This window comes from Molossus molossus, unplaced genomic scaffold (genome assembly GCF_014108415.1).
Source record: "Molossus molossus isolate mMolMol1 unplaced genomic scaffold, mMolMol1.p scaffold_m16_p_6, whole genome shotgun sequence".
Taxonomy (NCBI): Eukaryota; Metazoa; Chordata; class Mammalia; order Chiroptera; family Molossidae; genus Molossus; species Molossus molossus.
In genome coordinates this window covers 88,392,769-88,417,459 of record NW_023425399.1, presented here as the reverse complement: position 1 = coordinate 88,417,459, position 24,691 = coordinate 88,392,769, and the positions used below count along the sequence as shown (strand labels likewise).

At 36.6% G+C, this 24,691-nt stretch overlaps 1 protein-coding gene across 18 annotated transcripts in view; it reads right to left on the bottom strand.

Annotated features, from left to right (window-relative positions):
• KIAA1328 (KIAA1328 ortholog) overlaps positions 1 to 24,691 on the bottom strand; it is a 255,175-nt gene that overhangs the window by 133,023 nt on the left and 97,461 nt on the right. For 11 of the 18 annotated variants that reach the window (XM_036244848.1, XM_036244861.1, XM_036244851.1 and 8 more), the window contains one exon: positions 20,283 to 20,402. The exons of 1 other annotated variant lie outside the window; for it this stretch is intronic. In XM_036244848.1, coding sequence (XP_036100741.1) covers positions 20,283 to 20,402 — 120 coding nt within the window. Of the gene's footprint in view, positions 1 to 19,096; positions 19,179 to 19,881; positions 20,002 to 20,282; positions 20,414 to 24,691 lie in introns of those variants that run through there. 6 more of the 18 variants (XM_036244864.1, XM_036244862.1, XM_036244863.1 and 3 more) reach the window with 6 other exon arrangements.

Here is a 24,691-nt window from a genome sequence, read left to right as displayed (position 1 = left end):
CAATACAGTATACAGATGGTGTGTTGTAGAATTGTGCACCTGAAAACCTGTGTAATTTTGTGAACCAGTGTCACCCCAATAAATTCAACTAAATGAAATAGATAGACATAAAGCTATTTAAATTATCCTTTTTTTCTTCCCAGTAGTCTGATTATATCAATTACATTAATTAGCTGATAGTTTTTCAAGTGTTCTTTATCTTTAGATTTTCCTTCTTCTGGTAACCACTGAGTAGGGTATTGAAATCTCCAACAATAACTGTGGACTTATCCATTTCTGTTTGAAGTTATGTCCATTTTTGATTCATGTATTTAAATGTTTTTAAAAATATAAATGCTGCCCTGGCTGGTTTGGCTCAGCGGTTAGAGCGTTGACCTGTGGACCGCAGAGTCCCAGGTTCAGTTCCCACTAAGGGCACATATCTTGGTTGCAGTTTGTCCCCGGCCCTGATTGGGTCCTGTGGGTGTGTCTCTCTCATATTGATGTCTGTCTGTCTCTCTGTCTCTCTGTCTCCCTCTCTCTCTCTCCCTCCTGCTCTATCTGAAGATAAATGCAAAAATGTCCTCGGGTAAGGATTAAAAAAATAAATCAAAAAAAGAATATAAATACCGTCCTGGCCAATTTGGCTCAGCGGTTGGAGCATTGGCCTGCGGTCCAGAGAGACCCGGGTTCAGTTCCCACTAAGGGCACGTACCTCAGTTGCAGTTTGTCCCTGGCCCTGGTTGGGTCATGCGGGTGGCAGCCACTCGATGTGTCCCTTTCATGTCGATGTTTCTCTCTCTCTCTCTTCCTCCCTCTCCCTCCCACTCTATCTGAACAAAAAAATGGAAAAATGTCCTCGAGTGAAGATAAAAAAAAAAAAAAGAATATAAATGCTTAAGAGTATGTCCTTATTATGAAATGACTTTTATTTCCAGTAATATTCTTCTACCTGAGCTTTCTTTTGTGTACTGTTAGCAAAGCACATCTTTTCAATCCTTTAACTTTTAACTTATTTGTCTCTTTAAATTTCATGTGGGTTTCTTACAGTTTGTATTTGAGTCTTGCTTTAAAAAAATACAATTTGACAGTCTTTGCCTTTTAATTGGGGTGCTTAGACCACTTATATTTAACAGCATGATTGATATGGTTACCTTGAAGTTAATCATCTTCTAATTGTTTTCTATATATCCCACCTGTTCTTTGATTCCTTTTTCTCCTTTTCTGCTCTCTTTTAAATTAAAAAAAAAAAATCCACATCATTTCCTTCATTCACTTATTTGTTATAATCTTGTTGTTATTTTAGTGATTGCTTTAGGGTTTTTAATATACAAATTTAACCTATCACAATCTATCTTCAACAGATATTTTATCATGTTATCTATATGATAAAATACTTCCATTTCTCCCTTTATGTAATATTTGCCATACATTTTACACACACACACACACACACACACACACACACACACACTTAAAACTCCTAAAATGCATTTTTTTTCTTTTAACAGAAATTATGTTTAAAGATATTTAAATAAAACATATTTTTACCCATAAAGTTATGTTTCAGTGCATGTAATTAGTTTAGGTAGATCTGTATTTCCACCTGGTATAATTTGCCTTCTCCCTGAAGGACTTTCTTTAACATTTCTTATAGTGCATATTGTCTGATAATGACTTTTTCTGCTTTTATATGTTTTAAAGCATCTTTATTTTGCCCCTGCTTCTAATATTTCCTGAGGGGCTGAGTACTCTATGCCCAGGATGACAATTTTTTAAGTTCTTTAAAGATGTTGCTCCACGCCCTGGCCCGTTTGGCTCAGCGGTTGGAGCGTCGACCTGTGGTCCGGAGAGACCCGGGTTTGGTTCCCGCTATGGGCACGTACCTCGGTTGCAGTTTGTCCCCGGCCCTGGTTGGTCGTGCAGGTGGCAACCACTCAATGTGTCCCTTTCATATCAATGTTTCTCTCTCTTCCACTCTCTCCCTCCCGCTCTATCTGAACAAAAAATGGAAAAATCTCCTCGGGTGAGGATTAAAAAAAAAAAAAAAAAAAGATGTTGCTCCATTGTCTTCTTGCTTGCATTGTTCCCTGTAGAAATCTGCTGTCATCTTTGTTTCTCTATATGTAAAAAGTCTTTTTTCTCTGGCTGCTTGTAAGATTTTCTGTTTATTCCTGATTTTGAGCAAGTTGATTATAATGGCCTAGATGTACTCTTCTGCATGTGCCTGAGGTTAATTGTGCTACCTGGATTTGTGGGTTTATAGTTTTCATCATATTTGACAATCTGTGGCCATAATTTCTTCAAAATGTTTCTGCCTACAACTTTCCTTCAGAAGCTTTAGTTGCACATATATTAGGTCACTTAAAGTTGTCCTATGACTCACTGATTCATTTTCTAAAAAATTACTTCTTCTCTGTATGTCTTTAATTCACTAATTTCTTCTTTGTAATGTCTAATCTGCTGTTAATTCTATCCAATGTATTTTTCTTATCAGCCACTGTAATTTTCATCTGTAAAACTTCAATTTATGTCTTTTTTGTATCTGCATTGTTACTACTTGATTCGTAAATCTATGGAATATAGGTATAGTAATGTTTTGATGTTATTTGCCTGCTAATTATATCATCTGTGTCAGTTCAATTGATTATTTACCTCCATACAGATAGTGTTTTTCTGCTTCTCTGCATGCTTGATAACATGTAATTGAATTCCAAACATTGTAACTTTACCTCCTTGGTTATTATATACTTCTGTATTTCTATAAATATTTTTGAGCTTTATTTTGTGACATATTTATTTGGAAATATGTTGATCCTTTTAGATCTTTCTTTTATGATTTGCTAAGGGGACACAAAGAAGTACTCAGCCGAGGGCTACTCATTCCCCAAGACTTAGGAAAGATCTAATACTCTACTTGATGCCTTACGAATTATGATTTTCCTCCCTCTGGTTGATATTCCCACCGGTTATTTTACTAATATGAATTCTAAAATAGTCACTTTCTCTGAAAAATTCCTATCATTTACTCCTCACCAATTAGGTTTTTTTTGTTAGTTATATTAACTCTGAAATAATAATACTTCTCATTGCTGCCTTTACCTTCACTTAGGCCAAGCAAACATCATTACATATTCTGAATTTACAACGAGTAAATTTGATGTCCCTATTATTATAATATCATATTTCTATGCCAACTTTTACTGTTTTTAGGGCAGCAGCATCTACTTCCTATTTTGTGTACTACCACAATTTCATCACTTCCATATCTCTTTCCTATTATCTTTACCCAGATACTTTTAACTGTGATTCTACCAGCATAATAAAAAGTTTTCTTTATTCTTAAATTTTAAATCACTTGGAAGTATGAACTGACATTAATTTAGATCTGATTTAAAGGCCCAATTTATTTCTCAGTTCGCTAATATAATACCTATAATTTATATCAGTGATAGACATAAGAGGTTCTCTAAGGTGCTGCAGGTTCAACTCTGAGGTTTCTAAAAACTGAGATGCATATTGGTAGGTATTCATGCAATGTTATTTCAGACAATACTAGCCTGCAGCTTTGAGAGAGAAAGTAATCTGTGGTTAAATGCTCTGATGCAACTATGAGAACATATTCTGGAAGAACTGAGCAAAGTAAATCCAAAAAGAAAGAAAGAGAAAAAAAACAGTGGCAAAGATTAAGAGGAAAGAAAATTTGGTGCTCTAACCTAGAAGTGGCCCCATTTGGAAAAGAGTAGGTGTACAGTACACTATATTTCTATTAATCTCTAAGTAATACTAATGATCAATAAAGAAGACTGTAAAGAGATTAGACATAAGGAAATTTACAAGTAGGTTAAAGTTCCAAGTCTGAATGTTGATTGAGGCAGCATATCCCCATACAGAAAAGAATTAACATAGCAGGCCTGAAACTATTATCATTAGAAAGGTCTGCTTGTAAAGCTGGCATTATGGGAACTTAGATTTGGGGAGTATTGCCACCATTCCTTAAATGGTAAGGGTATTTTACTGTACATAAATGGTTTGTGTAAACACTAGTTTATGCTCAACATGTGTTTTCCTTCTGGGAGACTGGAAATTAATATATGCTAGATAGAAGGTGAAACATGACTAGCTTCCAATAAGAACCCGGGGCACTGAGTCCTTAATGAGCTTCCTTGGTAGAGAATACTTCACATATGTTGTCATAATTAGATGCTGGAAGAATTAAATGCATCTTGTGTGATTCCACTTGGACAAGATTTTCATAAGATTGTATCTAGTTTCTTCCAGACTTCACCCCAAGTATCATTTTCCCTTTGTTGATTTTACTTTGTATTCTTTCACTATAATATATCTTAGCTGGGAGTATTGCTATTTGTCATAATCTCGTAAATCAACAAACCCGGGGGTGGTCTTGGGAACCTCAATACACCCAGTTTGTAGGTTTAATAGATTAATATAGTCCCTTGTTTTAAAAAAGTGAGGTGATGTGGCACACAGTTCCAGTCAGATGTTCTTTTCCTAGAGACAGTGTTCTTAGTACTCAGGCAAATGCTCTGGGAGAAGAGGTACCAAGTAAAATTCATGTGCTTAGGTAACAGCCTAAGAATAGAGAGAAAAATGGCAATCACTCAACCTTTAAGCAGGCAGGCTTTCATCAAACTCTTACTTCAATGCTTAAGCCTACATACCTTTTGAAAGCTCTGAACACTGCAAAGGTGGTAAGCTAAATGGAGCAACAGATTTATGAATCAACAGAGCATTGAACTTAAAAAGTTAGTGTGTCTTGACTCAGTCTGGAAGAACTGAAGCTACCAACATGGTTGGCTAACCAACTAGAATAGCATTACCTCCCAATGCCAATGACAGGTCTATTGATACACGGTGAAAGATGAAGGAACAAAGGACTGATTTTCAAGTTGCTCCTTTTGTCCAGCAGTGCTCAACAGTGCTTAGGGAGACACACAAGTTCCTTTTATGTTTATACTTCCTTCTAGTCTATTCTCTAACATGTTGCCTTCATAAGGAGTATATTTATAGCTGACTGAATAAAAAGTATGATTATCACTCTTTTTTTTTTTTAATCTTCACCCGAGGATATTTTTTTCTCTTTATCTTCAGATAGAATGGAAGGGAGAGAGGGGGGAAGAAAGGGAGAGAGAGAGAAATGTCAGCGTGAGAGGAACACATCAACTGGTTGCCTCCTGCACAACCCTGACCAGGGCCAGGGACTAACCGCAACCAAGGTACACGTCCTTGGCCAGAATCGAACTCGTGACTTATTGGTCTGTGGGCCAACGCTCTACCGCTGAGCCAAACCGGCCAGGGCTGATTATCACTCTTAAAAAAGCTATTAAAGTAGCCAGGATGATACTGCATTCTACACAATATTTACCAGAGCTTTCTTTTAATCGATGTTCCATTTAAAACAAAATAAACGTACTTAGCAAAACAGAAATCACTGATATGGCCTGGAAGATTAAGATCGTATACCAACATCAGTCACATACTAAACTCTAAAACTTGAATTAATCTGACTGCTGCACTCTGAGATTTCCTTCCTCCTGCTCAGTGTTCTTAAAATGTAGTATCCTAAAAGTTAGAGCTGGACAGAACCTTAGATAACATGGGTCTATTCACATATTTGACAAAAGACACTTAATGTACCCCTCCTGTAGCATTTAGAATAGTGTATCTTGCATATTTTTCTTAATCCACCCAACTACCCATTCTTCTGTCCCCTCTTTCCTCCTCTTCCTTCCCACTATCCATTGTGTCTCTTTAATAGAAAAAGGAACTATAAGGGAAGCCCTACATCTACTTTGGATTTATGGTGACTAATGTAATCTGGACAAAGGCCTGTAGTAATTATATTTCATTTTGTCACTGAAATTGTCATTAGATTTAATTCATGATTATTCAACAATAAAATTTTTTACTTATGGACAGGTAAAAACATATATATCACAGATTCTTTCTGAAAAGGGTAGACCTCACCTAAACTAACAAGCCCAGCTATACTATGAGAACTTATAAACTTCTTATATCCAGGCATTAATCACCACTCCAGACCTGCATTGTCCAAAATGGCAGTCACCAGCCATGGGAAGCTGCAAAAATTACTTAGTTGAGATTAAATTAAAAATTCAGTCTCAGTATCCACATTTCAAGTGCTTAATAGCCACACTGTTGACATGCTACCATATTGGAGAGTACACACGCAGAACAGTTCCATCATCACAGATAGTGCTATTAGACAGCAGAACTCTCAGAGACACTCTAATAGGGTAGCTGGATTCACAACTGATTTCTCAGGGTCTGTCTCTGTTTTGCTTATTTTCCATGGCATGACTACTCCACCGCCTTTCTATCATGGCAAACAGTAAGCATATACCACAGACAAATATTAAAAAACAATACAGTGATTAAAGTTGCCACGTGGTAGGACTTGAAAAATATTATTTCTCTAAAAAACACAGATTTGGTCATTAATTCTAACTGAGGGGGACAAAACTTTAATTAGTCTTTTAAAAAAAAATTTGGAAAAGGTATTTAGAAACAAAATCAAATAATAAAAAAGTACATTAACACTCATATACTCTTTACCCAGATTTATCTATTGTTTACATCATACCCTATTTTCCTCTATCAATTCCACATTCAGACATTTGTGTGTGTGTATGTGTATATATGTATGTGTGTGTGTGTGTATATACGTGTGTGTGAATTTGTGTGTGTGTGTGTGTGTATATTTCTGAAATATTTCAGGGTAACTTTACATACTTCGTGACCCTTTATCCCTAAATATTTCAGTGAGTATTTCTTATGAATAGAAATATTTGCTTACATAGCCACAATAGTTATTAATTTCATAAATTTCACCTAATCCATCATCCACATTCTTATCAGTTGACCTAATAATATTCTTTTTTTTTTTATCCTCACCCGGGGATATTTTTCCATTTTTTGTACAGATAGAGTGGGAGGGAGAGAGAGGAAAGGAGAGAGAGAGAAAAACATCGACGTGAAGGGACACATCGAGTGGCTGCCACCCGCACGACCAACCAGGGCCGGGGACAAACTGCAACCGAGGTACGTGCCCTTAGCGGGAACCGAACCCGGGTCTCTCCGGACCACAGGCCGACGCTCTAACCGCTGAGCCAAATTGGCCAGGGCTATTCTTTAAAGTATAGTCATTCAAACATTACACAATATATAGTCTAGGATTAATACTGCATTTAGTTGTCATATCTCTTAATTCCCTTTTAAACTAGAATATTTCCAGAGCCTTTTTCTTTTCAGATGTTTCCATTTTGAAGTATGCATCCCCTCCCTCCTTTATTTAGTAGAAGGTGTGTCCTTTAGTGTTTGATGTTTCCTCAAGATTTAGATTCGGGTTTGGCATTCTCAGTTGGAATACTGAATAGGTGATGTGTTATCAAAGTTTAACATCTGGAGACATAGGAGTACACCTGTCGCTCATTGGTGATGTTAATTTTGATCACCTGGAAATTATTTCCACCTGTATAATTACTGTTTCCTATTATTCCCTTGCAATTACTAAGCAGTCTAAGGGGAGACACTTAAAGGCCACACAAATATCCTGATTATCCTCAACATTTCTCACTACATTTAGCAGCCACTGATGACTCGCTTGATCCAATCTTTCCCATGGTTTCAAAATAATGATTTTCCACCTTGAGCACTTCTTCCACATTTACCAGTGGCCTTTCAGCACTCTACTGTAAGTAAGAATCCACCTTCCTCCCCATGGATTCATCCATGTATGTATGCATGTATGTATTACTAATATAGATTTATGAATTTCTAGTCTCTCCTCAATAGAGTATAATTCATTAAAGCACTACTGTTCTTAATTATTTAATTTATTTAAGTAAGTTCTTATTAAATAAAATAGTTCCTATGTTGGTGACATTATTTAAATAGGAAAAGATGACTGGGTGAACACAATCCCTTATTGGCTCGTAATACTAGGCCTGATGCCTGATGAGGAAAAAGCGGAGAAGGGGGAGAGATCCAGAGGGGGAACATAAAGGACTGGATGGTGTGGAAGTGTTCCCACACAGACATCAGGCTTAGGAAAGAAAAGTACCCAGAATGAAATCAGTCACAGGCTTTCCAGCTATACCTGTCAGCCACAAATGGAAATGTCTTCTTTTCTGTTTAAAAAATTGGCTTGTATTTAAGAAAAAACATATGGTTAATTTCCTTCTGTGTAAGAAAATTCCTGAGAAATCATGATACACAGCAAAATGGGGCTAAAATAAATGGAAAAGAATGACAAAAGTGGCAGCATTAGTTGAACATAAATACAATAAAGACTGCAGTTCAGTAGAAAGATATGGTTATAGCTGCTCTTATAATTCAGCAACTTCACAATTAACCATTGTTTTCCTCAAAAGAACTAAAAACTATGCAGTGTGCCTTGCATCCTTACCACCACTATCTAATTCAATCAGTGCTCAAAGGTTCTAAAGAACGTGATCTTTTCAAGAGTTTATTTAGAGCTGCAGAAAAGGGCAGACTTGTCATTAAATAACTACCCTTGAAAAGGAGAAATCTCATGAAGTCTAACAGAATAAGACAATTGCTTTTGTAAGTGAAAATTTAGAATTAAGTTTTCTGGCTGAGCATGTTCAAGATGACAATCACAAAAATTAATTTCAATTTCAGAGCATGGTGTGCTTTAGAGACAACAAAAGAAGAATCTGAGTGACAATCCTGCTGGTGGAAAAACAGAAAACAGGGCTCTAGCCAGCAAGGAACACATACTGGGAAATGCTATTAGAGGGTTTCTGAGGTATAGGCATCCCTCGGCAGAGACAACTTTCACAGGATAAACCTTCAGATATTAAGGAGAGTTCGCTGGCAATAAAAGTAATGTTGAATAAAATAAATGACAGAAAAATAACCTTGCTTTATTCCTGCTCTTTCACCATTAAAAGTAGAAGGCTACCTACCTATAAGTTATACTGAGATGCCCTTGATGGGGTTAAAGACATTCTATTTTATTCCTAGTTTTTAGAGCTTTCTATAATCAATGAATGTGGGTTTTCTTAAAAATTATTTTTTTGGTCCGGCCGGTGTGGCTCAGTGGTTGAGCACTGACCCATGCACTAAGAGGTTGCGTTTGAGTCCTGGTGAGCACACATGCCCAGGCTGTGGGCAGGATCCCCAGTGGAGGGCATGCAGAAGGCGGCCAATTGATGTTCCCTCCCATCAATATTTCTCTCTCTCTCTCTCTCAAACTAATAAAGGAAAAAAAAATTTTTAATTATTTTTTTGCATATATTGAGATGAGTATGTATTTAATCATTTTTAGACTGTTAATATGGTGAATACTAATTGACTTTTAAATGTTAAAAAATGATTTTCACATTCCTGAGATAAACATCACTTAGTCATAATTAAGTTTTTTTTAATATTCTTGGATTCAAATGGTTAAAACTGTGCTAATTTTCACATCTATATTCATGAAAAATATTGGCCTGCAGTGTTCCTTTCCTGTAAGGCTGTCTGGTTTTGTATCACAGTAGTGCTGGTCTCATGCACTTGAGGTTGAGAATTTTGGAATTTTCTGGATAATGTATGTAGAATTAGTATTATTCATTTATATTTTAAAGTTGAGGTGTAATTGACATATAACATCATGAATCTGAATTCAGGTGTATAACATGATTATATATTTGTATATATCGGGAAATGATCACCACAGTAAGTCTAGTTAACATATGTCACCATACATAGTTACAAAACTTTTACTTATGATGAGAATTTTTAAGATCTATTCTCTTAACAACTTTCAAATATGCAAACAGTATCATTATTTTTTTTGTTACAGATGTTTCTCTTTTTTCCCCCATTCACACCTTCCTCCCGTTCCTGCCTCCCCGCCCCGCCCCTACTTCCCTACAGCATTGTTGTCTGTGTCCATTGGTTACGCTTACAAGTTCTTTGGTTTATCTCTTCCCTTCCCTCCGCCCTCCTCCTCTGAAGTTTGTCAGTCTGAACCCTACTTCTATGTCTCTGGGTCTATTTTGTTCTTCACCTTATTGTGTTCATTATATTCCACAAACAAGTGAGATCATGTGATACTTGTCTTTCTCTGACTGGCTTTTCGTTTAGCATAATACTCTCCAGGCCCCTCCATGTTGTCTCAAAGGGTAAGAGATCTTTTTTTTGTTGTTGTTATAACTGCATAGTATTCCATTGTGTATATGTACCACTGCTTTTTTATCCACTCATCTATTGATGGACACTTGGGCTATTTCCAGATCTTAGCTTGTAAATGGTGCTGCTGTGAACATAGGGGTGCATATATTCTTTCTGATTGGTGTTTCAGGCTTCTTAGGATAAATTCCTAGAAGTAGAATCACTGGGTCAAATGGAGTCCAATATATATATATATATATATTTTTTAGGAGACACCATATTGTTTTCCATAGTGGCTGTACCATAGTACACCAGCAGTGTACTAGAGTCCCCTTTTCTCTACACCCTCGCCAGCACTCGTTTGATGCTTTGTTGATGGCAACCATTCTGGCAGGTATGAGGTGATATCTCATAGTTGTTTTAATTTGCATCTCTCTGATGATTAGTGACATTGAACATTTTTTCATATGTCTCTTGGCCATTTGTAGGTCCTTTTGAAGAGGTGTCTATATAGGTTCTCTGCCCATATTTTACTTGGGTTCTTTGTCTTCCTTTTGTTGAGTTGTATGAGTACTCTATATATTTTGGAAATTAACCCCTTATTTGATGTACTGTTGGCAATTATGTACTCCCATATAGTGGGTTCCCTTTCCATTTTGATGGTTGTTTCTTTTGCTGTGCAGAAGCTTTTTAGTTTGATGTAGTCCCATGTGTTCATTTTTTCCTTTGTTTCTGTTGTGTTAGGTAATGTATCAGTCTGAAATTTTGTTGCCTACCTTTGCTTCTAGGATTTTTATGGATTCATGAGTCACATTTAAGTCTTTAATCCATTTTGAGTTTATTCTTGTGTATAGTGTAAGCTGGTGGTCTAGTTTCATTTTTTTGGCAAATAGTATTATTAACTATAGTTACCATGCTGTGCTATACATTACATAAATAATGTTTGCCCTGGCCGGTTTGGCTCAGAAGTTAGAGCGTCAGCCCACGGTCCAGAGAGATTCGGGTTCGGTTCCCACTAAGGGCATGTACCTCGGTTGCAGTTTGTCCCCAGCCCCGGTTGGGGTTGTGTGGGAGGCAGCCACTCGATGTGTCCCTTTCATGTCGATGTTTTTCTCTCTCTCTCTCTCTCTCTCTCTCTCTCTCTCTCTCTCTCTCCCCCCCCCTCCCTCCCACTCTATCTGAACAAAAATGGAAAAATGTCCTCGGGTGAGGAAGAAAGAACGAGAGAGAGAGAGAAAGAAAGGAAGAAAGAAAGTTTGCTGGAATTCATCAGTGAAGCCATTTTGCCCAATGTTTTCTTTGTGGCTTTTAGCTACAAATCCAATCACTCTTATAGGGCTATTTAAGTGATCTGTTTCTTTTTAAGTAAGCTTTTGTAAATTTCAAGGAATTTGTACTTTATGTAAGTGTCAAATTTATCAACATAGAGTTGTTCATTCTACATCCTTATTTCCCTTTTAATATCTGTAGAAACTGCATTAATGTTACATATCTCATTCTTAATATTGGTTATTAGCATCTTCTCTCTTTTTTTCCTGACCAGTCTGCCTAAAGGCTTATCAAGTTTACTGATCTTCTCAAAGAACCAGGTTTTGGTTTCACTGACTTTCTCTTTAGTTTTCTACTTCACTGATTTCTGCTCCAATGTGTACTATTTCTTATCTTCTGCTTCCTTTAGACTTAATTTGCTCTTGTTTTAGTTTCTAACAGCAGAAGATGAAGTCACTAATTTAAGACCTTTCTTTCCTGATATAAATGGTTAGAACTATATGATTTAAAGTACTGCTTTATCTGCAGTCCATTGTGGTCAGATATACTCTGAATAATTTGAATCATTTTTAATTGTCACTTGTTTTATGGTACAGAATATAAATTTTCAAGGTGTCTATTTCTCCTTGCAGTTCTATCATTTTTTGCTTCGCATATTTTGATGCTCTGTTATTAACTGCATAAACATTCAACACAATTATGTTCTTTAGATGAATTGAACACTTCATTATTATGAAATGGCCTTCTTTCTCTAGAAATATTCTTTGCTCAGAAATACACATTGTCTGATGTTAATACAGCTACTCCAACTTTCTTTTTATTAATGTTAGTATGGTATAACTTTTTTTCCATCCTTTTACTTTTTTTGTTGTTGTTGTTAATCCTCACAGGAGGATATTTTTCCACTGATTTTTATATAGAGTGAAAGGGAGGGAGGATGTGAGAGAGAGAAAAGAGAAAGAGAGTGAAGGAAACATCAATGTGAAAGAGACATTGATTGGTTGCCTCCTGCACAACCCTGCCCAGAGCTGGGGATCAAGCCTGCATCCCAGGTATGTGCCCTTGTCCGGGAATCAAACCTGAGACCCTTTGGTGTGCAGGCCAATGCTCTAACTGCTGAGCCAAATGGGCCAGGACTCCATCTTTTAATTTTTAATCTTGCTATCTGTTTCCTAGTTGTCTCCTTCTATCTGTTTCCTTTTTTTCTAGTTTTGCGTTCTTTTGGATTCATTTTCATGATTCCAATTGATCTACTTTGTTAGCTGACTAACAGCTTTAACATTTGGTCATATTATGTTGGGGACTGATTTAGAGTTGATAGCATATCTTTACTTATCATAGTCTACCTTCAGGAGAAATACACCACTATAGATATAAGAACCTTATAATAGTATAATTTAATTATCTTCTCCCAGTCTTTGTACTATTGTTATACATTTCTCTTCTACATGTTATAAACCCCACATTATTTTTCTTAAAAAAGTAAATTATTTTACTCTTAAACAGACTTAAATAGTATAAAGAAAAATTTATATTTACTCACATAGTCACCATTTCTAGTGTTTAGTACTTTGTGTATATATTTCTATCTAGAACCATTTATTTCTAACTGAATGACTTCCTTTAACATTGCTTATAAGTTTGTGAGTAAATAATTCTTTCAGTCTTTACAGTCTGAAAAACATCTTTATTTCACCAATTCATTTTGAAAGATATTTTTTGCTCAGTATAAAATTCAAGGTTGACAATTTTGTTCTTTCAGTAATTTATTGTTCCACTGTTTTCTCACTTGAATTGTTTAACAAAAAATCTGCTTGCATCTTTATTTTTATCCCTCTTTATGCATCATGTTTTTTCCTCTGGCTGCTGTCATTTATTCATTTATTTATTTTGTAATACTCACCTGAGGACATTTCCCATTGATTTTTATATAGAGTTGAAGGGAGGAAGGGAGAGAGAAACATCGATGTGAGAGAGACACATGGATTGGTTGCCTCCTGCATGACACCAACTGGACCAGGGTTCGAACCAGCAATCCAGGCACATGCCCTTGACTGGGAATTGAACCGCAACCTTTTGGTCCGCAAGCCAATTTGCTCCAATTGCTGAGTCAAACTGATCAGGGCCTCTGGCTGCTTTTAAATTTTTTTCTTTATCATTGGTTTAGTTTCAAGTAATTTGCTTATAATATGACTCAATAGGGTTTCCTTCTATGTTTCTTGTGCTTTTAATTCACTGATCTGCTTACATCTATGTGTTTATAGTTTTCAACATACTGGAAAAATCAGGGGCCATTATTTCTTCAAATATTTCTCTTCTATTTCCCCTTTCACATTAGGAAACTCTAATTACACATATCAGGCTATTTTAAGTTGTTCTGTAGCTCACTTGTGCTCTCTTTTCTTTCAGTTTGTGTGTGTGTGATTTTTGATATTATCTACTGCTTTGTATTCATTTTACTAATAGTTTCTTCTGTAATCTTAAATTTGCTGTTCATCTTTTCCAGTGTATTTTCACCACAGACATTCCGCTTTAGTCTCCAGAAGTCTGATTTGAGGGTTTTAAAATATATACTGTTTCTAATTAACATGCTCATCATTCCTCCAACTTCTTGAAAATAGGCAAACTGTTAAAATGACTGATTTATTGTCTTTGTCTACTAATTATATAATTTCAGGGTTGACTTTATCTCATCTTGGGTCATATTTTCCTCCTTTATAGGGTTGGTAATTTCTGATTGTGAAAACATTGTGAACTTTACCTTTTTGATGGTGGATATTTTTGTATCTATGCTTAAGCTATAAATATTCTTGTGTCTTGTTTGGATGCAGTTAACTTACTTTGAAAAAATCCTATTAAGTATTGCATTTAAGTTTTGTTAGGCAGAGCCAGAGTAATTTTTAGTCTTGGGTTGATTTTGCCCTTCTTCTGAGGAATAGCCTTTTAAGTACTATACCTGATGCCAATCTGACTGGCACAACAGGACCTATTCCCAGCCTGTGTAAGTTCCAAGGATTCTTCCCTCTTTTGGTACTTCTATCCCCAGACTTATTAGAATTCTCATATGTATGCATGATCATTAACTAGTTTAAAATTTGGGAGAGATCCTATGCTGATCTCTGGAGTACCCTCATATTGCAGCTGTTCCCTCACTGGTTTTCTGCTCTGTAATATCACACCACCTTGGTGTGCTCAAGCTCCCAGCTCCATCTTCTCGCCTCATGGAGATCTCTAGTCTCTACTTGGGCTCCTCTGTCTAGGTAGCATTTTCAGGCTACCTAGACAGGCTACGTACTACATATATGGCTCAGATAGTTTGTTTCTCCTCTTTCAGGGGTCACTCTCCTCCAGTGCCCAATACCTTAAAACCTTTATGTAATATATTCTGTCCAGTTTTTTATTTGTTTAGGTAGATGCATATATCTAGTTCTAGTTATTCCATCTGGTCTGAAAGCAGAAGACCTGGAAGATCTTTAAACCAGGAAAGAAAACAGGTTTTGTGCCAACTCAGGTGGATTAATAGTGGCTATTGGGACAGTAATAAAGATTATAAAGTCATCTCTGTGTGACAGGTAAATAGCAGCATTTACAACTATTTACTTACAACTCTGAATTGCACTAGAGTAGATCTTTAAATTCTATGATTTCAAAGTAGACATTGCAAATAATTCTCAACTAAAGATAACTCAAAACTATTTTTAAAAATTGTAGGAACTGCAGCCCCACAATTATATGGCATAGAGTAGTGGCAGTGGAAATAATGAGACAGATATTTAAGTGATTTTGGCATAATCACAGATGAAGACCTTTACTTAGGAAGTCTTCCATGTGTAGGTGATAGTAAACAATGTAAGCTTCTCTGAATGAATAGAAGGACAGAGAGAATGTTAGAAAGAAAAGCCAGAGGGAGGAATTAGAACTTGAAAAGCTTCTAGAGACTTGGAGGGAAATAAGAAGCCAAAAAAGAATGAAAGGGAAAAAGAGAAAAAAAATGAGCAGCAACAGAAAATGTTTAGCAAGGTTCCAGAGAGAAATAATACTAATAAAAGGGAATGTGATGGCCAGATCAGAACAGCAGATATTCATTAATATCTATTGCCCATGGCTTAAAAGTGATATTGATTTTATCCATTTTATAGAAACGGGAGAAATCTCAAGATTTCAAATCTACCCTTGTACATTTACTTACCAAACAAACAAACAAGCACACAAAGAGCTAAGAAAAATTGTAAGTTAGGCCTGAATACCAAGATTTTAGAAATATAGTGGGAGCATCTACTCAGGTGTTGCCTAGGCTTTATCTTGATACAAGGAGTACGGAGGAAAACTATAACATTTTGAAAACAGTACAGCCTATCAAATAAGACTGAAATAGAAATTCTAAGCACCATAGTTTGAGGTGACATTAAGTTCAGATTCACAAAAAAAGAAATAACATTCAATTATGATAAGAAAATCTATTTTCTAAAACGTGCACTGGCCAAAACTATGGTTACTAGATCCTCTCATGTCCAAGAATAAGACTCTACTAAGGAGTGTTTCTTAAGATAAGGAAATGGTAACAGATACACATCAGCAAAATATCTCAATCTAACCAGAACAAGTAAAAAACCTTTATAGAATCCACCATGAAAATCTTGTACAGAATTCCAAAATGAATGTAAAATGCATTTATCTTTGAGGCAAAGCAAGAAAGAGAATGGGGGAAATACAAGGGGGAAAATCACCCTGTAAATGGAGCAATTTCTTTTCAAAGAAATGGCAGAAGTTGAAAAAGAAAACCATAAACCAGGGCATTCTTCTGAAGAACTGGATTTAATAAGACTATAAGCAAAACCTATAATATGCAATTTGAACCATATGGCAACCAATGCAAAGAAGAAACAGAGCAAGTCTCTCAAAGTTAAATGAATGTCTTATGAAGAATGAACTGCTGCCATCTCCATCACAACATCTGGAGATGAGGTGTTTTTTTTTAGACTTATTTTGAGAGCAAATAAAATTTTATGTTTACCTGACATTGTGGCTACTCACAGAAAAAGCAAATAGTTTTCCACCATCTCTATTATATTTGTGCTCTGGTACTCAAAAAACTGTATGTCAGATAAAGAGCCAATGAGAGTTAGTCATAGAAACAAGGACATCTAAAGCAAAAATTTAAAAAATTATCTCGTTTTTCCTTCTTCAAAAAAACTGTGGAGCCGGACTTTCTGGCTGCAGGACCTGGGTAAGCCACTCATCTGCCTGGTCCCTCCTCTATAACACGGGCTGACAACCTCGCCGGGTTATTCTGAGAACTAAATGACTTAATATATGTTAAGAGTGTAGAACTGTACCTGGCACATAGTATGTACCATATGAACATTTGTTACAAAAACTTTTAAAAATATATTTATTCACTCCTTTACTGATGGACACTTGGGTTGCTTCCAAATCTTGGGTATTGTAAATAATGATGAATAAACATAGGGATGCATATATTCTTTTGAAACAGTGTTTCAGGTTTCTTTGGGTGAGGATGGAGGGAGGAGGGATTGAGCAAAAAACAAAAGAGAAAAAAACTCGTGCACATGGACTACAGTGTGGTGACTGCTAGGTGGAGGGAGATGGAGGGAGGGTATAAATAGTGATGGACAAAGGCTAAAAAAATAGAAAAATAAATTATTTATATAATTTTTATTTTTATAAAATTATTTATATAATTCTAATTTTATTATATTTTTATATACCTTTTATTATATTATTTATATACTTCTTATATAAATAAATTATTTATTTTATTTTTAATTTTTATTTATATAATTGTTATTTTATTTATTTTATCCTCACCCAAGGACATTCTATTCAACCTCGAATAGAGCAGGAGGGAGAGAGAAAGGAAGAAAGAGAAACATTGATGTGAGAGAGACACATTGAGTGGGTGCCAACCACAGGACCCCAACCAGGGCCGCGGACAAACTGCAACCAAGGTACGTGCCCCTAGGGGGAACCGAACCCAGGGCTCTCTGGTCTGCAGGCCAGCGCTCTAAACGCTGAGCCAAACCAGCCATGGCTAATTTTTATTTTTAAAATAATTTTGAGTCAACCCCTACATTAGACCCTGAGTGTACAAAGACCAATATATTAGGATGAGGAGGTGGATGAATAAACAATCATTATAAAAGAACAAGAAAAATGCTATGACAGAGATGAGCACAGTGGCAAGCACATAAAGAGGGTATTTAACTGAATTACATCCTCACTTAGGCTGAGTCTTCGAAATGATGCCCTTCCCTAATCAGAATTAGACTTGGCCAAATTTACCCAATTCCCAAAGGAAAGAAGAGAAGACGTCTACCTTTGCTCAGGGAAGAGAAACTTGTCACAAAGAACAAATCAGATAGCATAGGAAACAAGGTGACAATCTCCTCCTGGTAGTCATAATGACTACCTTCCCTAGGTTCAAGTGGCAGAGCATACAAGAAAGCTTTAACTCCCAATTTCATTTTCTTTGTACATAAGACACAATTTAAAACTTGACCACCAGGTACTTCTTGAAAATATGGTTTTAAAATTTTCTCATCATTAAGTATAAATAAAAATTCAAAATTATCTCTTTTTGAGGATATACTATTGCCTCCATATACCTAGCTAACATTTTCATTCTAGTATTTGTGATTTTTTTTAGTTTTGCCCCTCAACATTAAGGTTAAGGAAGGCAGTGTTAATTATGGTTGGTCTCTAGTGAAACCTCCAAGATTCACTAGCTTAAAACACTAATGCCTGAGAACGTTTTCTTTTCCCCCATTTCAGAAGTAGATAAAAAAATGGTTAGGCCTCTTTATCTAGATGTCTTTAGAACCCCCTAGTGACGATTTTTTTTTTTTTTTTTTATCCTCACCCGAGGACACTTTTTCATTCTTTGTTCAGATAGAGCAGGAGGGAGAGAGAGAGAGAGAGAGAGAGAAACATTGATGTGAAAGGGACACATCGAGTGGCTGCCACCCGCACGACCAACCAGGGCCAGGGACAAACTGCAACCGAGGTATGTGCCCTTAGTGGGAACCAAACCCGGGTCTCTCCGGACCGCAGGCCGACGCTCTAACCGCTGAGCCAAACCGGCCAGGGCCCCTTAGTGACGATTTTTTGACTCTCTGTCTATATCCTTAAGGTCATAACTCCATACTGGCCACTGAGAGGCCCCTCTGCCTCCCCTCACAGACCCTTCACAATGGGCTGCCCTTCATTTTTGTGCCCTCTAACACACCTACGTCATACAAAGGAAGGGAGTGAAAATATACACACACAAAAAAAAAGGTCAAAAATCTGATCATGCTACACTTTTCTCTAGCCCACCCAAGAGAGCAATAGGCAATGACCACCTTAAAAACTGTCTGCCATTTTCAAAGTGGTGGGAAAAAAAATCCAGATAAACAATCGAGGTTAACTGTTCCTCTACATCATTTTATAGCCTAGGTTTTCAGAAAACAGATCAAAAGAAAATATTTCGAATTAGAATACAAAGAAACCATTCATACTTTGTCCATTTTTAATAAATGTTGTGACTTCAAAAGAAAAGCATATTTTAAAAATCTAAGTTTTACTACATTCCAGCAAAATTATTATTTCTTTTTAAAAATAACTTTTTCCACATGTCCAAACTTCAGGTTCAAAACTGTTTTCTTGGCCAAAACTCTTAACCTACCTGAGACAGTTGTCTCCAGGTTGAACAGCAATGGTGTTCTTTGGAAGGGTTGCCAAAAACCATTCAGGACCTGATTCTCATTCAAAGGGGGAGGATAATAGAGTACATTACCCATGCTTTAATACTTAATATGAGTGACTATGACTCTACAGCAGTTTTTTTCTAAAATGTTTTAATATGTAAGGCTTATTTCCACCCATTTGAAGAATTAAACTCATATAAATATGAAAATGAAATCAAGTATCACTTTCTAGAGGGCAAGAAGTAAATCTTTTTTTAATCTTCACAGGAGGACATTTTTCCGTTTATCATCGGATAGAGTGGGAGGGAGGGACAAACAGAGAGAGGGAGAGAGAAAAACATTGATGTGAGAAAGGGACATCATCTGGTTGCCTCCCGCACAACCTTACCAGGGCTGGGGATAAACAGCAACTGAGGTACAGTGCCCTTGACCGGAACTGAACCTGTGACTCATTGGTCCACGAGCCGATGCTCTAACCGCTAAGCCAAACCAGCCAGGCAAAGAAGTAAATCTTTAAAGCTGGTTTTATATCACAACTGGCAAGTTCTGAACCTTCATTTAATTATATAAGATATACCATTTGATGATATTTATGTAAATGTTTACCTATAAACACTCTCATATGTATTTATGTGATTAATACATATATACACAAACATAAAATCATGCAAAATATTTTAATTTTATCCAATTAAAGCTTTTGTAAGTTACCAAGTCACTTTTATTATTCTAAAAACATAAGCATGAGTTAAGAAAGACTTACTAGTGTTTTCCATAAGGATAATGAGTAACCAACAGCCCACCTGGTCTTCATCAGGCAAAGAGCAGTGAGTTTGCTTTACCAGTCCTGCTGTGCTTTCCCACAACCAGGAGCTGCCCCACTGGCCCCAGCCTGCTTCACGCAATCATTGCTGACCTCTGAGCCCCAGGAACAGGACACTATTACAGAGTGGGGCAAAAGTAGGTTTACAGTTGTAAGTACCCAAAACAAAGTTTATTTGTGCATTATTATTTATTATTGTATAACTTCCCATATGAACAACTGTAAACCTACTTTTGCCCACCCTGTGTACACTGTGAGACAAAGTCAAAGGCAAACAATTCTTCTGACATCTTGCTGATCCATTAAAGACAAAAAAAAAAGGTAAGAATCAAGATGCTTACCTGTTGTTCCTGAATTCTAGCAGCATCTAGTTCTGAGACAGACATAGCGAGCTTCTCTTGCTGTTCTGATAGATATTTCTGATAGAGGCTTAGAAGTTCTTGGCATTCTCTATACTGTAGCTGAAGAGGTGAGATCGCAAATTAAGGGAAAAAACCTAATAAATGGATTCAAAGTGCATCCATGAGTCCTACTTTTCAGATTCCAATAAGCAGAACAGAGACAGACATGCAACCATATTTGGTGAGAGTGCGGATGAACACAGTAAATGCATTTGCTCCCCACAAAATGAAATAATAATTCATGAATAATTGCACTGGGTATCCCATCTGAAGAGACATTTCTCTCTAAACATTTAAATTTGAATAAATAAAAACAAATGCAGGAACATGCTCAAAAAATGAGATCGGTGCCCTGGCCGGTTTGGCTCAGCAGTTAGAGCATTGGCCTGCGGTCCAGAGAGACCCGGGTTCGGTTCCCGCTAAGGGCATGTACCTCGGTTGCAGTTTGTCCCCGGCCCTGGTTGGTTGTGCAGGGGGCAACCACTCGATGTGTCCCTTTCACGTCGATGTTTCTCTCTCTCTCTCTCTCTTCCTCTCTCTTCCTCCCACTCTGTCTGTGCAAAAAATGGAAAAATGTCCTCGGGTGAGGATAAAAAAAAAAAAAAAATGAGGTTGGACTCTTTCCTCACAGCATATATAATACTACCTGAAAATGGATCACTGACCTAAATGTAAGAGCTAAAACTATAAAACTCATAAAAGTAAATCTTTGTTATCTTGGATTATATGATGATTACTTAAAAAACAGCAACCAAATAATAAACAAACACATTGGACTTCAAAATTAAAAGGTGTGTGCTTCAAAGGGAGAAATTAAAAAACCTCCAGAATGGGAGAAAATATCTGCAAATCATATATATAAGTGGGGACTGGTATCCGGAATATAAGAAGACCTTACATGAGTCAACTGTAAAAAAACTATTAACTTAATTAAAAATGGACAAAGGACTTGAATAGACATTTCCCAAAAGAAAATATACAAATGGCCAAGCAGCACAGGAAAAGAGGAAAAGAGGTTCGACATCATTAGCCACATGGGAAATGCAAATCAAAACCACAATGACATACTACTTTGCAACTACTTGGATGACTGTAATAAAAAAGACTGACAATAATACACACTGACAAGAATATGGAAAAATAAGAACCCTCCTACATAGCTGATGGGAAAATAAAATGGAGCTGCTGCTTTGGAAAGTAATTTAGTAGTGCCTGAAAAAGTTACACATAGAGTTACCATACCATCCAGCAATTCCACTTCTAGGTATATACCCAAGAGAACTGAAAATATAAATGCCCAGGTAAAACCTTTCATGTGCATATTCAGAGCAGCATTATTTATAACAGTAAAAAAATGAAAACACCTAAATGTCCACCAAGTGATAAATAGATAAACAAAATGTGGTATATCTATACAATGGAGTATTATTCAGCCATAAAAAGAAACAAAGTATTGCTACATGCAACTATATGAATGAACTTTGACTACATTATGCTAAAGAAGCAAGACCCAAAATGCTACATATTATACGATTTCATTTATATGAAGCTGTTGCTATTCTTTTTGTTTGAAATACCTCTTCCAATGAGCTACAGGAAAAAATAGTACTTATACCAGATCACAATAAGAGTTACATTTAACCATGTCTACTTCCTATTCTCGAATTTCCTTAAGTATCTATTATATGAGAAAAGCTGAAGGGAAGAAAAAATAAATGTTCAGGACAGGCAAATCCATACAGACAAAAAGTGCATTTGTGGTTGTGAGGGTCTGGGGAGGGAAACAGGAAGCAACTGCTAATGGTTACGGGTGTTATGCGAGAGGTTATAAACATGCTTTGAAAGTAGATGTTGTCTTTAGGAATATACTCAAAACCACTGAATCATATATTTCAAAAAGGGGGAATAATTTTATATGTGAATTATATCTCAATAAAGCTGTTAGCAAAACAAACAAACCCACAAAAAACAAATGCAGGGCAGAAGTGATAGTACTGTTTGGGTAAAAAATAATTACTACCTAGTGCACAAAGTTCTGACTATATTAAACATAAAGGGATATAATTAGATTTTTGTCTTGTTTGGTTGGTTTTGCATAATGTTATTTAAGTCGGTGTTTCAATAATAAAACCATTATGAGAACATTTTGTCAATATACTTCCTTACATTTTTTACAGTCTAATATGAAAAACATAGCAACCAAACTGGGTTACCCTCTCCGACAGCTCCTCAAACTTGCAAAGTGCTCAGGATGAAGATAATAAATGGAAAAGGTCACCTAACTGTGTAGATCAGGTGTCTGGGAGACAGACACTTCTATTCAAGAATTTCTGTTCCTCACTTCTCATTGTGGCAATTTCCTCCCAAGGCCGATTTTTCTCTCAGATCATTTCTGAATCTCACCCTTACACTTAATTATGTATGCTATTGGTATAAAAATTACTGTCCAATGAGATTATTATGTATAAATACTTTTACAACAGATCATCATGATTAAAGTGGGAATAGTATTTCTTAAATGTCAAAAATGGTGATTGGTTTCAGTATTCCGTAACATTTTCATAACCTAATCACTGCTTCTGGGCAGATTCTTGTTCTAATAACCTTTGTCAATCATGACTGCATAAATAACCATTTGCTTCGTTATTCTCATTATTAATCTTTAACAAAAAAGGAGCCAGAGATGGCTTGTAGAAGAAGAACTGGTTCCCAGTGAAAGGAGAGGTTACTAAGCTCAAAAAATACATTAATTAGAAGAGCTTGTTGAATACTCAGCATCTTAAAAAACAACAGTAACAACAATAGAATGAACAGTGGTCTAAATGAGCTAATATTTTTTTCAATGTCAACCTGTATCAGACCAGGCTGCTTTTACATTTCCATGCTTTTAGAGAGAGAGGGAGAGGGAGAGAGTAAAACATCAGTGTGAGAGTACAGTATCAATAGGTTGTCTCCTGCATGTTCCCAGCCAGGGATCTAGCCAGAAACTGGGCATGTTCCCTGACTGGGAATTGAACAGGCAATTTTTCAGTGCACAGGACGACACCCAACCCACTGAGCCACACCAGCCAGGGCTACATTTCCATGCTTTTTGTCAGCAAGTTCCAAAAGACAGGAATGATTTGTGGTGGTCCCAAGAGTCTCTGCCAGCTATGACACACATAAAAAAATTTTTTTTATTCTAGCTTTTATCACAGGCAGTAATGTTTATAGTAGGTGAACATATTAGCCAGGATGCAAAATAGATTTTACTCTCTAAGAAGCTAGCACAATTATACAGCCTAAGACTCAGATGTCAACATTTGAAGACAAATTACAGGTATACCTCAGTTTATTGCACTTCACCTTTATTGCGCATTTTACAAATTGAAAGTTTGTGGCAACTCTGTGTCAAGGAAGTCGATTAGTGTCTTTTTTTCCCAGTCGTATTTCTTCACTTTGTGTCTCTGGGTCACATTTAGGTAATTCTCACAAGATTTTAAACTTTTTCATTATTACATTTGTTATGGTGATCGTAATCAGTGATCTTTGATGTTACTATTGTAATTGTTTTGGGCACCACGAACTGTGCCCACAAAAGGCAAACTCACTTGACAAATGTGTGTGTTCTGAGTGCTCCACTAACCAGTGGTTCTCCTGTCTCATAAGTTTTGCTGATATCGTAAGTTCTAGTGGTCTGGATAGAAGACAAAGGCAGCAACAACATTCCTGTAAGCCAAAGTCTAACCCAGAGCAGGGACCTAACTCTCTTCAATTCTGTGAAGGCTGAGAGAGGGGAGGAAGTACAGAAAAAAAAATGTGAAGCTAGTAGAGGTTGGGTCATGAGGTTTAAGAAAAGTCATCTCCTTAAAATAAAAATACAAGGTGAAATAGCAAACGGTGATACAGAAGCTGCAGCAAGTTATGCAGAAGAGATGGCTAAGGTAATGAAAGTGGCTACACTAAACAACCAATTTTTAATGTAGAGAGAAAGTCTTATTGAAAGAAGATGCCATTTAGGACTTTTAGCTAGAGAGAAGTCAATGCCTGGCTTCAAAACTTCAAAGAACAGGCTACGTCTTTTGTTAGGGACAAATGCAGTTAGTGAATTTAAGTTGAAGCCAGTGCTCTCTTACCATTTCTAAAACCCTAGGGCCCTTAAGAAGATAGAAACAATCGAAATGTCCTTCAACAGATGTTTGGATAAAAAAGATGTGGTAGCCCTGGCCGGTTTGGCTCAGCAGTAGAGCATCAGCCCGTGGACCAATGAGTTGCGGGTTCAATTCCAGTCAAGGGCATGTATCTTGGTTACAGTTCATCCCCGGCCCTGGTTGGGGTTGTGCATGAGACAACCAGTTGATGTGTCCCTC